A 16,584-nucleotide genomic window follows, 5' to 3' on the forward strand; every position below is an offset into this window, starting at 1 on the left:
CGACATAGTGCAGCATTTGTTAGAAGTTATTAGGGATTTATTTGTTATGTTTTTATTTTCATGGTAGTACAGAATTGGGCAGATCATGATTAATCATACATTCCAGCATAGTAGGTGGCGGCATGCACTTATAATTATTGTTTGCATACCCCCATGATATCGAAGGAAATGGTGACTGCGCTTGAATCTGAAAGTGCGGCAAATGAAGTGTGTGATAATGAATAGAAAAGTGAAATCAAAGAATGGAACAAAACAAGCATAAGTCGTGGAAGATAAGGACTGGTCCAATAATGTATTTCTTATTGGGTTGCGTTTTCTAGACAAGGAGTTTAATTTGGGCAATCCATTTGTAATATGCAGGACTGTGAAGAAAGCAGTGGGAAAGGTGGATTCAATCAAGGTGACTAGAAGCAGCCTTGTTTTGGTTAATTGTGTTGATGAAGAACAGAAGAATCTGTGAATGGAAAATGTTACTGTGGTGAGGATCATACTCCAGACTTCCCTGAGCACCCTGTTAGGGTGAAGGAGGTCAAGATGTCAAGGATCAGGGCTGCGCAGCAGATCTCCTATGTGGAGGTGGTGAAGAGAGTCAGTGACAGTGGATGCATTGCAACCAGTTGCTAGTGTTAAATCAATCGAGTGATCTGGATACACTAATTGTGAAGGTGGATTTTGTGGCATTTTTAGCCACAGCAATTATTTGTACAGCACGTGTGTTTAATTAGTCGGGTATCATATCTGCAGCCAATAAGTTTTGGGGTCTCCAAGACTTCACGGCAGAAGCACTACAAGGACTGTTGTCCCTAGGAAATGTCCCGCCCTCAGTCTTCTTAGCCTGTTGGGAACTGATTAGAATTAGTTTCATGCAACAAAAAAAAAAAAAAATATATATATATATATATTTAATGAATTTCTCTTATGATCGTTTGTATGATATTTTACCTACATGTTTTCTATAAGCATCAACCAGTGGATCTTGCGCCGGTTATATGTGAAACGGCTAGCTAGTTAGCGGTGGTGCGTGCTAAATAGCGTTTCAATCGGTGACGTCACTTGTTGAAACGCTATTTAGCGCGCACCACCGCTAACTAGCTAGCCGTTTCACATCCGTTACATATACCGAGACGGCTGATGTGGACATCTATGCTCCTATAAGGAGCATTGGTGGCAAATCGCCGAATGGTGAAGAAAATCTATCCACTCGAAAGCACCATTACCTGCCGATCATCAGGTCTCCGCAAAGACAGCATCACGGTCATCGGATTTGCTATTGGGTCAGTGTTATATAGGCTAGTATCTTGGTGTAACAGTACAGACTTTACGTCTGTCCTCTCGCCCCGACCTGGGCGCACACGTCAACAGTCACCCTCGAAGCATCGTTACCCATCGCTCCACAAAAGCCACAGCTCTTGCAGAGCAAGGGGAACCACAACTTCAAGGTCTCAGAGCGAGTGACGTCACCGATTGAAACGCTACCAGCTCGCACCACCGCTAACTAGCTAGCCATTTCGCATCAGCTACACTGGCAAAGTAGAAATGCTCACTAATAGGGATGTAAACAAATTTGTGCATAAAATTGGAGAGAAATACATTTTTTTGTGTGTATGGAAAATGTCTTGGATGTTTTATTTCAGCTCATGAAACATGGGACCAACACTTTACATGTTGCGTTTATATTTTTGTTCACTATATTAAAGGAGTATGTCAGTCTGTTATTGGACCCTTACACTACAATGCCCCGCCAGCAGGTGGCGCAACTGAGACTGACTGGTTTAGTAGTGCAGTCAGCACAGCAGGGCCCCACAGTCAAAGCACTAGTGAGTGTGGGTGGCTCAAGACGCTATCACAGCGTAGGGGTATGTATCGAGAGGAGGGAGGGAGAGAGAGAAAAAGTTATGCTGTTGTAGACATGGACCTACGCTCAGAGCTCCTCAAGTCTATTTGGTATGGTTTCACTGCTCTGGATCTTGAGAAGAGTGGGAAAGTGTCCAAGTCTCAACTCAAGGTGAGCACCTGGATTCATTTCAGCCAAAATTGATGGGATTTTACTAAGGGTTTTGGCCCCATGTTTTAGGGGCACCGTCTTCTAACCAAGGCACCCAGCTCTCTCATTTCCGACCTCATGTGGATCTTTATTGGGGTCGCTGGAGTCATCCAATAATAAATAGTTATCTGGGTCAATAAAAATATACTTTTGACATTAGTGAAGATGAGCAGAACTGGTCCTGAATAACTTGATATGCTGTATATGTTTGCTAGATGATAGGTGGTAGATTTTCTGCTGATCTTCATCTGATTAAGTGTATTTCCTGGTTGAGCAAACCTTCATGGCACATGCTCTGTGTGTGTCACGCTATTAGCTGATTGTTTTAGTGTTGTAATAGGGCTCGCAGTGGTAACTATATTTTTCCCATGGGGGGGAGAACAACACTGATGATAGTGAAATAGTGCACAATAGGGGCAATGTGTGAGCTGGAGAGTTACGGTTTTCTCTGCGTTTCTATGAATGGAAGGCCTCATCACCAAGTTGTGACCAGGCTGGTCCATGATGTCACCACATGCAGTGCAATTGGTACTGTGGCACTGAGCACGACCAGAGAGCTGGTGAATATAACTTGTCACCACATTGCCACTTGTACTACAGTTCACGTACATCTTCAGTGCTTATTGATATGAACCTGAGTGCCAGTGTGTTGGTGCTAACTCCCTGTCACGCTGTTTGGCTTGACAATAAACAATGGAGTTGGCCAGAGCACAAACAAACATCGGACCAGGCTATATTGTTACATGGTGTGGGACCAGTCCCACTCTCCTCCATCAAGCTCCATGATTCAGCCATGTGCTCCTGGCCTGGCTTTCACTATCAGAACCTCGTGACTAGGCTTATCCCTGTCATGCTGGTACTGGCAGACTGGTCTGGAGTATGGGCCAGGCTAGAGACCAGGGAGTCAGGTTCATAGAGGCTGAAGGTCCCCAGGCCACGCAGGTCTTGGTGTTCTTTCACATTGAGAAATGTATATTACTAAACTGAACAGAAATATGAAGAAACTGTATTATGAAACAAATATAAATTCGATAAAAATCTTTGGAGTACTTTAAATGAAATTGTGGGCAGAAAGACTAATTCAACTCCGTGTTTTGTTGAATCTCGGGGCTCATTCATCACATGACCTTATTGCCAATTATTTTAATGACTATTTCATTGGCAAAGTGGGCAAACGCAAACATGAAATGCCAACAACAAACTGTGAGCCAACATAAAATATCTAATAATGAAAGAAAGCATTGTCATTTTAAATTCTGTGAAATTCGTGTGAGAAACCATCTTGTATTGACAACTTAGCTGGGAAGCTGCTGAAGATGATAGCAGGCTGTATTGCCACTCCTGTTTGTCATATTATCTGAGTCTGGAGAAAAGTTTGTCCTCAGGCCTGGAGGGAAGCTAAAGTCATTCCGCAGCCAATCAGTCAACTTGCTGCCGGCTCTTAGCAACGTTTTGAAAAATAACAACAGACTTTCAGCATGCTTATAGAGAAAGGCACTCAACATGTACTGCACTGACACACATGACTGATGATTGGCTAACATAAAAAGAATGAAGACTTTCAGCATGCTTATAGAGAAAGGCACTCAACATGTACTGCACTGACACACATGACTGATGATTGGCTAATATAAAAAGAATGAAGACTTTCAGCATGCTTATAGAGAAGGGCACTCAACATGTACTGCACTGACACACATGACTGATGATTGGCTAATATAAATTGATAATGAGAAGATTGTGGGAGCTGTACTGTTAGACTTCAGCGCAGCCTTTGATATTATTGACCATAACCTGTTGTTGAGAGAACTTAAGTGTTATGGCTTTACATCTGCTGCCATATCATGGGTTGGGAATTATCTATCCAATAGAACCGAGGGCTTTCTTTAATGGAAGCTTCTCTAATGTAAGACATGTAAAGTGTGTTGTCGCGCAAGGTAGCACTCTAGGGCCTTTTACTGTTAAACAAAGCTTGTGTGTCTATGTACGCTGATGATTTAACATTATACACGTCAGCGACCACAGCTAGTGAAATCATTGTAACCCTAAAACAAGGAGCTGTGGTCAGTTTTGTAATGGGTGATGGGGAGAGGTCTGTCTGTGATAAAGAGATGCTCTGCTCTTTACTCCACAGTCGACCAAACAAATCCTGCAAGCTCTAGTTTTATCAAATCATCTCTATTGCCTGATGATATGATCATGTGCTGCAACTAAGGACCTCGAAAAGCTGCAGCTGGCGCGGAACAGAGCAACACGTCTTGCCCTTCAATGTAGAAAGAGGGCTAATGTCAACAGTATACATGTCAGTCTCTCTTGGCTCATGGTAGAGGAGAGATTGGCTGCATTCATTCTTGTTTTTGTGAGAAATATTGTGAAATTCAAACTTCCCTGTATAATCAACTTACATATAGCTCTGACAGACATAACCCACCAGACACAGAAATTCAGAATGAATTCGAGGGAACCCAACATATTATGTAGAGACATGATCAGATCAAAACTCCTTCGGATCTCAAATTATTCAAGCAAACAGCTACATTTGCTTTAAAAAATAAAACACCTCTCCCCTATAACTCACATGTATGTGTACCAGTGTACAGAATGTATGCGTGTAACTGTGCAGAGGAACTTTTATGTTTCCATTGTGCTTATTTAAAATAGTTAAATGTTCTGTATTATGTCATATTTTATGTTTTGTGTGAACCCCAGGCAGAGTAGCTGCTGCTTCAGCAACAGATAATGGGGATCCCAATAAAATCCTTGGTTCAGTTGTGAGAAGAGGGTTGAGTGAGTGAGTGAGTGAGGGAGGAGAGGAGGACAGGATGTGGTGATGATGTGTCAGAAAATTAAGGCTGGGTTCTACACGGGTTTACTGAGTCTCTCTCAAAATAAGATAGATATCTCAACTTCTATTTCAGTAAGGTCCAGTCATTTATTCTTGTTTTTCATGAGAGCATCCTTAATCTTATCCGAAGGTCTAAATGGCATTTGGAACATTGTTGTGTGAACACAAGAAGCTCTCTTGAAGTAACCCAATAGATATTTGACTGAGTAAATCATACATGCCTGGTCAGCAGTTTCACTATATCCTTCTCCTGTATTCTGACGGGATTGGTACATGCTGCACGTTTCCTCCAAGACTAAAATACTGCAATGATTCAGCTTTTGTGTTTCAGGTCCTTCTTAAACTGTCAAAGTATTTAATGCTCTTTTCTGTCTGACAGAGACAAGTCTGTACAAGGTTTATAAACAGGTCTTGGCCAGATACTAATATTGACGTCTGTTACATTCAGTATTTCAGTATTTGTTCATCTTCACCATGGCCTATTTATTTCCTTAACTTACCTCATTTGGACTCACTGCATATAGACTTTTTGTTTTCTTTTGTTCTACTGTATTATTGACTGTATGTTTTGTTTATTCCATGTGTAATTGTGTTGTTGTATGTGTCGAACTGCTTCGCTTTATCTTGGTCAGATCACAGTTGCAAATGAGACCTGTTCTCAACTAGCCTACCTGGTTAAATAAAGGTGAAATAAAAATAATAATAAAAAACCTCATCCAGATGTACCTGTTGTCCATGTGTTTTAGGTTCTGTCCCATAACCTGTGTACGGTTCTGTCCATCCCCCACGACCCAGTGGCTCTGGAAGAACACTTCAGGGATGATGATGATGGACCGGTCTCCAGCCAGGGGTACATGCCTTACCTCAACAAATACATACTGGACAAGGTAATGAAATGCACGCATCATGGCAATAGCTGAGTTTAACTTTTTGTTAGTCTCACTCAACATTGTGTGTATTATTATGTTTCCTGCACACAGGTAGAAGAGGGCTGTTTTGTCAAGGAACAAGTAGATGAGCTTTGCTGGACTCTCACTGCTAAGAAGAACTACAAGCCGGGGAAGGACAATAAGAACGTGTTGCCAGGGAAGGATGCCTTTAGTCTCTGGTGCCTGTTTAACTTTTTGTCAGAGGACAAATACCCTCTGATTATGGTCCCAGATGAGGTGAGTTCAACTTCACCATCCTGTCCTAGTAATAACCTGCCAAACCTCTGACAAAAAATGCAGACTTGTGGTCCTTTATGCGCAGTAAATGTGGGCTTGCATGTCACATAGCTTCTGGTTTCCTGTAGTCTGTTTTTCACAACTGCTGTTGGCAGTGTTGTTATGATAAGCTACAGGCAGCTTTTAGAGCAGAGCACAGTGGCTCTGCGTGAGAACCAGCAGTCAAGGTTGTTTCACTAAAAACAAAATGGAGGAGGTTACCTTATCAATCAAAAACAATACATTTCACTGGTGGCAAAACAAGTGAAAGGCAACCATTCTCACCACAATATACAATGTCAATGTATTTTTCTATGCCAAATATTTGTGCTCCACACTTTATTTGTTCAGGTGGAATACCTGCTCAAGAAGATGTGTATGGCCATGAGTGTTGAGCTCAACTGTGTGGAACTGGAGGACTTCATCTCCAAGGATACAGTGCAGCAGAATGGTTTCACTGTCTGGTCCTTCCTGGACATGATGAACTCTGGGAAGGTAACTAGAGGAATGGACCAGGAAATCACCAGCATGGCCATAGAGGAGGTGTACAGGGAGATAGTCGGTGATGTCCTCAAAGAGGTAGGCTACCTGAAAACAATAGAGCAGTATGGTCTGTCTGTCCCTCAGCCTGTCCCACATCGTTCCCTATCCCTCCCGCTTGGTCAGAAAATCTTGATGTTAGCATGTCTGAAGGGATAAGTACACTCAGTGGCCAGTTTATTAGGTACACCACGCCGTTCATGAAAATGATTCACTCCTACAGACAGTGAGTCACGTGGCCGTGGCTTGCTATGTAAAGCAGACAGGCATCATGAAAATGGTTCACTCCTACAGACAGTGAGTCACGTAGCCGTGGCTTGCTATGTAAAGCAGACAGGCATCATGAAAATGGTTCACTCCTACAGACAGTGAGTCACGTAGCCGTGGCTTGCTATGTAAAGCAGACAGGCATCATGAAAATGGTTCACTCCTACAGACAGTGAGTCACGTAGCCGTGGCTTGCTATGTAAAGCAGACAGGCATTGAGGCATTCAGTTACTGTTCGATTTAATGTTAGAATGGGCAAAATGAGTGACCTAAGCAACTTTGAGCATGGTATGATCGTTGGTGCCAGATGCACCAGTTCCAGTATCTCAGAAATGGCCGGCCTCCTGGACTTTTCACACACGTCAGTGTCTAGGGTTTACAGAGAATGGTGTAACAAACCAACATCCAATCAGCGGCAATTCTGTGGGCTAAAACATCTCGTTGATGAGAGGTTGAAGGTGAATGGCAAAAATCTGGCAAGCTAACAGGCAAATAACCGTACAACAGTACAACAGTGGTGAGCAGAACGGCATCTCAGAACGCACAACTCGTCGGCCCTTGTCACAAATGGGCTATTGCAGCTGATAGGTTCCACTCCTATCCTCCGAAAACAAGAAGCAGCAGCTCCAGTGGGCCGCCATCACCAACACTAGACAACTGAGGAGTGGAAAAACATAGCCTGGTCCAAATAATCCTGGTTCCTGTTGCGTCACGCTGATGGCAGAGTCAGGATGTGGTGTAATCAGCAGGAGTTCATGACCCCATCCTGCCCGGTGTCAACGGTACAGGCTGCTGGCGGTAGTTGAATGCTGTGGGGGATGTTGTCCTGGCACACGTTAGGTCCCTTGATACCAACTGAGCAACATTTTAATTCAGATTGTTCTGGGGGAAAAGGGGGGGTCCAACCTGGTACTAGATGGGTGTACCGAATAAACTGGCAACTGAGTGTCTAAGCTGTGTAGTGATGTATCTTCCACCATATTGCTGCCACCACCTTAAAGATTTGCAAACATTGGTAAGGGCAAAAGGGCATGTGTCAGTGATAAGTTGTTCTATGTCAATAATGTGTGTGTTGACTCCAGGGGTATCTTTGGAAGAAGGGTCAGCTGAGGAGGAATTGGAAGGAGCGCTGGTTCACCCTGAGGCCCGGTACCCTGGCCTACTACACCAGCGAGGACCGCAAGGATCGCCAGGGAAACATCCCTCTGGACAGGGATTGCTGTGTGGAGGTTCTGCCAGACAGAGATGGGAAGAGGTGTATGTTTTGTCTGAAAACTCTCTCCAAGACCTATGAGATGAGTGCCTCAGACACCAAGCAGAGACAGGAATGGACAGCAGGTCTGTGGGGCATGTTCTTCTACTCAGTGATCCCTCCTACTAATAATGCATTCACTCCCAATAGACTTCAGGCTCCTCTAAGAGTAAATATATAATGTGAGCCCTGTGTGGAAGTACTATTGTACAACTTGTTACAAACAGCCTATCCCCCTCCCTCCCCACAGCCATTCAGACAGCCATCCGTCTAAACACTGAAGGGAAGACCTCTCTCCACAAAGACCTGAAGCTGAAGAGGAGGGAGCAGAGGGAGCAGCGAGAGAGGAGGCGGCTGGCCAAGGAGGATGAGCTACAACGTTTTCGGGCCCTCCAGGAGGAAAAGGAGCGTAAGCTGGCCGAGCTGGAGCTCCTGAAGGAGGCACAGAGGCAGGCCCAGGCTCTCCTGGAACAGGACGAGATGAGGAGGCGTCAGCAGCATGATGAGATGCAGCGGGCCCTGGAGGTGCAGCTCCGCGAGGCAGAGGAGGTGAAGACTGGGAGGGGAGAGGGAGACGGTGGAAATGAAGCGATAACAAAGGGAGGGAGGTGGTGAGGACAGAGAAGGAGGGAGAGGAGGGAGGCGGTGAGGACAGAGAGGGAGGGAGGGGAGGGAGGTGGTGAGGACAGAGAGGGAGGGAGGGGAGGGAGGCGGTGAGGACAGAGAGGGAGGGAGGGGAGGGAGGCGGTGACAATGGAGGGAGGGAAAGGTGAGGACAGAGAGGGAGGAAGGGGAGGCAGTGAGGACAGAGAGGGAGGAAGGGGAGGGAGGTGGTGAGGACAGAGAGGGAGGGAGGGGAGGGAGACGGTGACAATGGAGGGAGGGAAAGGAGGGAGGCGGTGAGGACAGAGAGGGAGGAATGGGAGGCAGTGAGGACAGAAAGGGAGGGAGAGGAAGGAGGTGGTGAGGACAGAGGGGGAGGGAGAGGAAGGAGGCGGTGAGGACAGAGAGGGAGGGAGGGAGGGGAGGGAGGCGGTGAGGACAGGGAGTAAGGGAGGGAGGGAGGCGGTGAGGACAGGGAGGGAGGAGAGGGAGGCGGTGAGGACAGAGAGGGAGGGAGAGGGAGGGAGAGGAGGGAGGCGGTGAGGACAGAGAGGGAGGGAGGGAGGGAGGTGGTGAGGACAGAGAGGGAGGGAGGGGAGGGAGGCGGTGAGGACAGAGAGGGAGGGGAGGGAGGCGGTGAGGACAGAGAGGGAGGGAGGGGGTGAGGCGGTGAGGACAGAGAGGGAGGGAGGGGAAGGAGGTGGTGAGGACAGAGAGGGAGGGAGGGGAGGGAGGTGGTGACAATGGAGGGAGGGAAAGGAGGGAGGCGGTGAGGACAGAAAGGGAAGGAGAGGAAGGAGGTGGTGAGGACAGAGAGGGAGGTCGAGGAAGGAGGCGGTGAGGACAGAGAGGGAGGGAGGGAGGGAGGGAGGGAGGGGAGGGAGGCGGTGACAATGGAGGGAGGGAAAGGAGGTAGGCGGTGAGTACAGAGAGGGAGGAAGGGGAGGCAGTGAGGACAGAAAGGGATGGAGAGGAAGGAGGTGGTGAGGACAGAGGGGGAGGGAGAGGGAGGCGGTGAGGACAGAGAGGGAGGGAGGGAGGGGAGGGAGGCGGTGAGGACAGGGAGTAAGGGAGGGAGGGAGGCGGTGAGGACAGGGAGGGAGGAGAGGGAGGCGGTGAGGACAGAGAGGGAGGGAGAGGAAGGAGGCGGTGAGGACAAAGAGGGAGGGAGGAGAGGGAGGCGGTGAGGACAGAGAGGGAGGGATGGAGGGAGGGGAGGGAGGCGGTGAGGACAGAGAGGGAGGGAGGGGAGGGAGGCGGTGAGGACAGGGAGGGAGCAGAGGGAGGCGGTGAGGACAGAGAGGGAGGGAGAGGAGGGAGGCGGTGACAATGGAGGGAGGGAAAGGAGGGTGGCGGTGACAATGGAGGGAGGGAAAGGAGGGAGGCGGTGAGGACAGAGAGGGAGGAAGGGGAGGGAGGCGGTGAGGACAGAGAGGGAGGGAGAGGAGGGAGGGAGGCAGTGACAATGGAGGGAGGGAAAGGAGGGAGACGGTGAGGACAGAGAGGGAGGAAGGGGAGGGAGGCGGTGAGGACAGAGAGCGAGGAAGGGGAGGGAGGTGGTGAGGACAGAGAGGGAGGGAGAGGAGGGAAGCGGTGACAATGGAGGGAGGGAAAGGAGGGAGACGGTGAGGACAGAGAGGGAGGAAGGGGAGGGAGGTGGTGAGGACAGAGAGGGAGGGAGAGGAGGGAGGCGGTGACAATGGAGGGAGGGAGAGGAAGGAGGCGGTGATGACAGAGAGGGATGAAGGGGAGGGAGGCGGTGACAATGGAGGGAGGGAAAGGAGGGAGACAGTGAGGACAGAGAGGGAGGAAGGGGAGGGAGGCAGTGAGGACAGAGAGGGAGGGAGAGGAGGGAGGCGGTGACAATGGAGGGAGGGAAATGAGGGAGGCGGTGAGGACAGAGAGGAAGGTGGTGTGGACGGAGAGGGAGTCGGTGTGGACGGAGAGGGAGGCGGTGTGGACGGAAAGGAGAGAGGCGGTGAGGACAGAGAGGGAGGAAGGGGAGGGAGGCAGTGAGGACAGAGAGGGAGGGAGAGGAGGGAGGCGGTGACAATGGAGGGAGGGAAAGGAGGGAGGCGGTGAGGACAGAGAGGGAGGCAGTGTGGACAGAGAGGGAGGCGGTGTGGACGGAGAGGGAGGCGGTGTGGACGGAAAGGAGAGAGGCGGTGAGGACAGGGAGGGAGGCGGTGAGGACAGTGAGGGAGGCGGTGAGGACAGCTAGTAACAGGAAAGGGGGAGAGGGTGAAGGGAAGAACGGAGTGTGGTTATAGCACCATAAAGGTTCCAATGAGAACCTTATGAGCATGGTTCTTTTATATACCCTCACAACAAGTTCTATATAGCACCAAAAAGGGATCCGCTATGGTTATGATCCAAGATCCAACTGCCTTTTTTGGCAGTCTATAGAACCTTCTGTTTTGAGTGTGTGCTTACCTGTGTCAAGGAGGAGGAAGGTGGCGGTTGTGTTGTGTACTGTGGAGGATGGTTGGTACAGATTTAGAGTCGGTGACAGGGTGTATAGTAACAGTGTTTATGCCGATCACAATGCTCTGGGCTAGGTGTCTATCTTCTATGCTGTGTGTGTCTCTCCAGTCGCGGGCCAGCATGCAAGCAGAGATGATTCTGAAGGAGGAGGAGGCGGAGCGGCAGAGGAAGAGGATCAAGGAGCTGGAGGGGTTGCAGACGAGTCTGGAGGAGGCCTTGCACCAGGAGATCAAGGCCAGACAGGACGAAGAGGTCTTTAGATATGCACAGACTGGGTAGGGTGCTGCATGCGCACACACACAGTATTCTTCTTGAAACATATCCACTTCCATAGACAGGCTCAGGTAGAGCTAGCAGTCGGCATGTGAAAACACATCCACTTCCATAGACAGGCTCAGGTAGGGCTAGCAGTCGCCATGTGAAAACGCATCCACTTCCATAGACAGGCTCAGGTTTGGCTAGCAGTCGGCATGTGAAAACGCATCCACTTCCATAGACAGGCTCAGGTAGGGCTAGCAGTCGGCATGTGAAAACGCATCCACTTCCATAGACAGGCTCAGGTAGGGCTAGCAGTCGGCATGTGAAAACGCATCCACTTCCATAGACAGGCTCAGGTAGGGCTAGCAGTCGGCATGTGAAAACGCATCCACTTCCATAGACAGGCTCAGGTAGGGCTAGCAGTCGGCATGTGAAAACGCATCCACTTCCATAGACAGGCTCAGGTAGGGCTAGCAGTCGGCATGTGAAAACGCATCCACTTCCATAGACAGGCTCAGGTAGGGCTAGCAGTCGGCATGTGAAAACGCATCCACTTCCATAGACAGGCTCAGGTAGGGCTAGCAGTCGGCATGTGAAAACGCATCCACTTCCATAGACAGGCTCAGGTAGGGCTAGCAGTCGGCATGTGAAAACGCATCCACTTCCATAGACAGGCTCAGGTAGGGCTAGCAGTCGGCATGTGAAAACGCATCCACTTCCATAGACAGGCTCAGGTAGGGCTAGCAGTCGGCATGTGAAAACGCATCCACTTCCATAGACAGGCTCAGGTAGGGCTAGCAGTCGGCATGTGATAACGCATCCACTTCCATAGACAGGCTCAGGTAGGGCTAGCAGTCGGCATGTGAAAACGCATCCACTTCCATAGACAGGCTCAGGTAGGGCTAGCAGTCGGCATGTGAAAACGCATCCACTTCCATAGACAGGCTCAGGTAGGGCTAGCAGTCGGCATGTGAAAACGCATCCACTTCCATAGACAGGCTCAGGTAGGGCTAGCAGTCGGCATGTGAAAACGCATCCACTTCCATAGACAGGCTCAGGTAGGGCTAGCAGTCGGCATGTGAAAACGCATCCACTTCCATAGACAGGCTCAGGTAGGGCTAGCAGTCGGCATGTGAAAACGCATCCACTTCCATAGACAGGCTCAGGTAGGGCTAGCAGTCGGCATGTGAAAACGCATCCACTTCCATAGACAGGCTCAGGTAGGGCTAGCAGTCGGCATGTGAAAACGCATCCACTTCCATAGACAGGCTCAGGTAGGGCTAGCAGTCGCCATGTGAAAACGCATCCACTTAGCACGTATAAGCTGCATGTCTTTTTTATTGAACACAGCACACCACAGGGAGACAGATGGTGGTGAGAAGCTGATCAGTGTTGAAGGGTGGGCTGTTGCGTTAGTGAGGTTCCTGAGGAAGTAGAGTTTTTAGCAGAGGAAGTTGTCTAGCTACGATCTGTTGGATATGTTGACAGGGTGTGCATGGGCTCTGTCTCAATCTTACATGCAAAAAAATAAATGATCTGACGTGCATATAATACCAAGCGTTAAGTTCCCTGCTTGTCAAAGCTCACAAAGAATCTCAGACATGGCAAAGATATCATAAAGAATATAGGCTCGTCCATGCTTGTAATAACTTGGCTTTAAATACAGTGTTACCGAATTCTTTCTAAATCTGCAGCAAATCATGATATATTTACTGACTACTGTATGCCCTGTGTGTTTTAACTTGCCATGTTTCTAAAAAACCTTGAATCTGTATTGCCCAGTTTGCTGTCTGAGGAGGAAGAGAAGATGAAGGCCCTGATGGCCCTTCAGGACGAGCAGGAGGAGTACATCCGGAAGACCCAGAGAGAGAAGCAGGAGCTGAGGCAAGAGATGGAGAACAAGACCCGGGCTCTGGAGGAGGCTCAGCGGCAGCTGGAGGAGGTCAGGGCCAACCGACACCGGGTCGACCAGGACGTTGTGGTGAGTAGCCTACCGTTATCAACACACTGACTACTTCCCTTCACAACAACACTGGATATTTAGATTGGGCTTAATTATCAACACTAACATCAATGTGGTTAACATTAGAGCCTTATTCATGTCTTTAGTGTGAATTTGTTCCATATGTTTCAATCTCCCTTGTGTCCTGATAGGCTGCCCAACAGAAGCTTCGCCAAGCCAGCACCAACGTCAAACACTGGAATGTTCAGATGAACCGGCTGATGAGTCCAGTTGGACCAGGAGGTGTGTCATACACATTGAAATGTTGCCATTTTGTCAAGTGTTCAGCATTGTGTGATGTAATGAGGTCACTTGAGTGGGCACACATTTCCTTGCGATTTGACATTTAACTATGCACAAAGAGCAGGGAGCGAGTAAGACATGCGATGTGCAGAACTACTGTACAGTAGTTGGTGTATGCTAAAGGTCGTGAGAGATGTCCCTCTTTCTCTGAGGTTGTAACTAGGTTTTGACAACCTCATTTTAGTGTACTTCTTTCTTTAAGCATAGCGTTGATAAGACGTACTCGTGCATTTCTGTGTTATTCATCATATTTTCTACTGTAAACCCGTGGCTCTAGCATCCCTCTTGTCTTTGACACAGTAATTTCAAACCTAAGGTACACTGATGACATACCTGCCAACAACCACTGTTCTCCTTCAGAACAAGATGACTATGTCAGATTCACCAATCATCACTTATGAATAATTTATACTTAGTTACAATGTGGTCTTGTCCACCAGAAAACAGTACAGTAGGCTAAATGTTTGTGTTTCTGTATCCTGTTCTTGCTGGAATGGTTACATTCAGAGAAGAGATCTTCTGGAGGCTCGTTCTCCCGCTTCCAGATCCCGTCTCAGAGAGATCCCGGCCTGCGTCTGAGACAGCGGTCAGAGGAGCAGGATGACGAGAGCAAGGAGAACGTGGACAGCAGTGGTGCAGGGGTAGGCTGTGAAGGAGAGAGACGTCTCTCACAGACCTCTAACGGAGGCATGGACATCCCCTGAGAGGATATGGTTCTTCTCCTCTGGAAGGGAAAACTGTGTTACCAACTGTTTTTCGTTTGTGGTTTTTGTAATGGAAAAGGTGGAAAGACTGAGCGAGTATGAATTCATCCTTTAGGTGGTGTCAATGTGAACGTTCTGTCGTGTTGACGGAAAAGCATGGATGGGATAAAGGAATCTTCAAGATACATGATGTTCATTTTTTTTAATATTCTTCCCCCACCAAGTTGGTAGTAAACAATTAGATGCATCATTGGTAGTAAATGTATTATGTCAATAGTATTCCATCACAGCATCTCACGGTATGTTGATATCAAGTCTCCATGTTTTAATGAAGAACAGAATAATCACAAGTGTTTGTTTTGTTGTTGAGAATTTCTTCTGAAAGATCACAAGATGAAGATTTCTTTCATCTCACAAAATGAATTCTGTAAATATATTTACTAAATGAGTCTAGTTTTTTCTCTTTTCTCCCTCTTTGTAATGACAGACAGACAGACAGACAGACAGACAGACAGACAGACAGACAGACAGACAGACAGACAGACAGACAGACAGACAGACATGTTAATAAAATAAGGAGAGTACTCTCTACCAAATGGGTACAATATAAAAACAGAGAAGAGTGGAAATTAATGCAAACAGCTCTGTGGTCTCTTTATTTCCTGTTTCCGGAGTCAGTTTAAACTTTACACACATGTAGAAATGTAAGCTCGGGGGCCAGGTGCGTACCCTGTGTGTGTAAGCTATGTAGACGTTGCATTTTCCCAATCCTTATATCTTCTCAGTGTTTGTGTGACAAAACGAAGAACTAATTCAAGGTATTATCCTGCTTTATTTTTTGGATGTGGATACATATTGGATGTGACAATATGTGTCAAAAAGGTGTTAAGAGAGACACCTTCTGACCAAAAAGGACAATTACAGGAGAGATTTATTGCAAATACCAAGATTCAATAATGTGTTGGGAATGACATGAAAAGGAGCAAGGCCCTGTCCAATGACCCCGCAGGATGTGGAGGTCAAATCAAATCAAATGTCTTTATATAGCCCTTCGTACATCAGCTGATATCTCAAAGTGCTGTACAGAAATCCAGCCTAAAACCCCAAACAGCAAGCAATGCAGGTGTAGAAGCACGGTGGCTAGGAAAAACTCCCAAGAAAGGCCAGAACCTAGGAAGAAACCTAGAGAGGAACCAGGCTATGTGGGGTTGCCAGTCCTCTTCTGGCTGTGCCGGGTGGAGATTATAACAGAACATGGCCAAGATGTTCAAATGTTCATAAATGACCAGCATGGTCGAATAATAATAAGGCAGAACAGTTGAAACTGGAGCAGCAGCACGGCCAGGTGGACTGGGGACAGCAAGGAGTCATCATGTCAGGTAGTCCTGGGGCATGGTCCTAGGGCTCAGGTCCTCCGAGAGAGAGAAAGAAAGAGAGAAAGAGAGAATTAGAGAGAGCATACTTAAATTCACACAGGACACCGAATAGGACAGGAGAAGTACTCCAGACAAAACAAACTGACCCTAGCCCCCCGACACTTAAACTACTGCAGCATAAATACTGGAGGCTGAGACAGGAGGGGTCAGGAGACACTGTGGCCCCATCCGAGGACAACCCGGACAGGGCCAAACAGGAAGGATATAACCCCACCCACTTTGCCAAAGCACAGCCCCCACACCACTGGAGGGATATCTTCAACCACCAACTTACCATCCTGAGACAAGGCTGAGTCTAGCCCACAAAGATCTCGGCCATGGCACAACCCAAGGGGGGCGCCAACCCAGACAGGATGACCACATCAGTGAATCAACCCACTCAGGTGACGCACCCTTCCAGGAACGGCATGAGAGTGACCTAGTAAGCCAGTGACTCAGCCCCTGTAATAGGGTTAGAGGCAGAGAATCCCAGTGGTTCGTTGCTCCAGAGCCTTTCCGGTCACCTTCCCACTCCTGGGCCAGACTACACTCAATCATATGACCCACTGAAGAGATGAGTCTTCAGTAAAGACTTAAAGGTTGAGACAGAGTTTGCGTCTCTGACATGGGTAGGCAGACCGTTCCATAAAAATGGAGCTCTA

The 16,584-nt window shown here is 47.9% G+C and overlaps 1 protein-coding gene across 1 annotated transcript; it reads left to right on the forward strand.

Moving 5' to 3' along the window:
- Window positions 1-1,822: 1,822 nt before the first annotated feature.
- Window positions 1,823-14,956, forward strand: LOC135503970 (differentially expressed in FDCP 6 homolog). The gene is made up of 10 exons (XM_064922183.1): window positions 1,823-2,005; window positions 5,636-5,776; window positions 5,870-6,055; window positions 6,446-6,673; window positions 7,984-8,239; window positions 8,404-8,702; window positions 11,349-11,515; window positions 13,281-13,479; window positions 13,653-13,743; window positions 14,311-14,956. The coding sequence occupies exons 1-10, from the start codon at window positions 1,859-1,861 to the stop codon at window positions 14,505-14,507; spliced, it is 1,911 nt and encodes a 636-aa protein (XP_064778255.1). The 5' UTR covers window positions 1,823-1,858; the 3' UTR covers window positions 14,508-14,956.
- The last annotated feature ends 1,628 nt before the right edge of the window (window positions 14,957-16,584 follow it).

This window comes from Oncorhynchus masou, chromosome 18, assembly GCF_036934945.1.
Source record: "Oncorhynchus masou masou isolate Uvic2021 chromosome 18, UVic_Omas_1.1, whole genome shotgun sequence".
NCBI lineage: Eukaryota > Metazoa > Chordata > Actinopteri > Salmoniformes > Salmonidae > Oncorhynchus > Oncorhynchus masou.

Excerpts from the sequence above, each read along its gene's own strand:
- LOC135503970 (XM_064922183.1), top strand. The coding sequence starts at position 1,859 with ATGTATCGAGAGGAGGGAGGGAGAGAGAGAAAAAGTTATGCTGTTGTA. Across the intron at positions 6,056-6,445 it reads TGATTATGGTCCCAGATGAG|GTGGAATACCTGCTCAAGAA; the intron begins GTGAGTTCAACT and ends TTATTTGTTCAG. Across the intron at positions 8,703-11,348 it reads AGCTCCGCGAGGCAGAGGAG|TCGCGGGCCAGCATGCAAGC; the intron begins GTGAAGACTGGG and ends GTGTCTCTCCAG.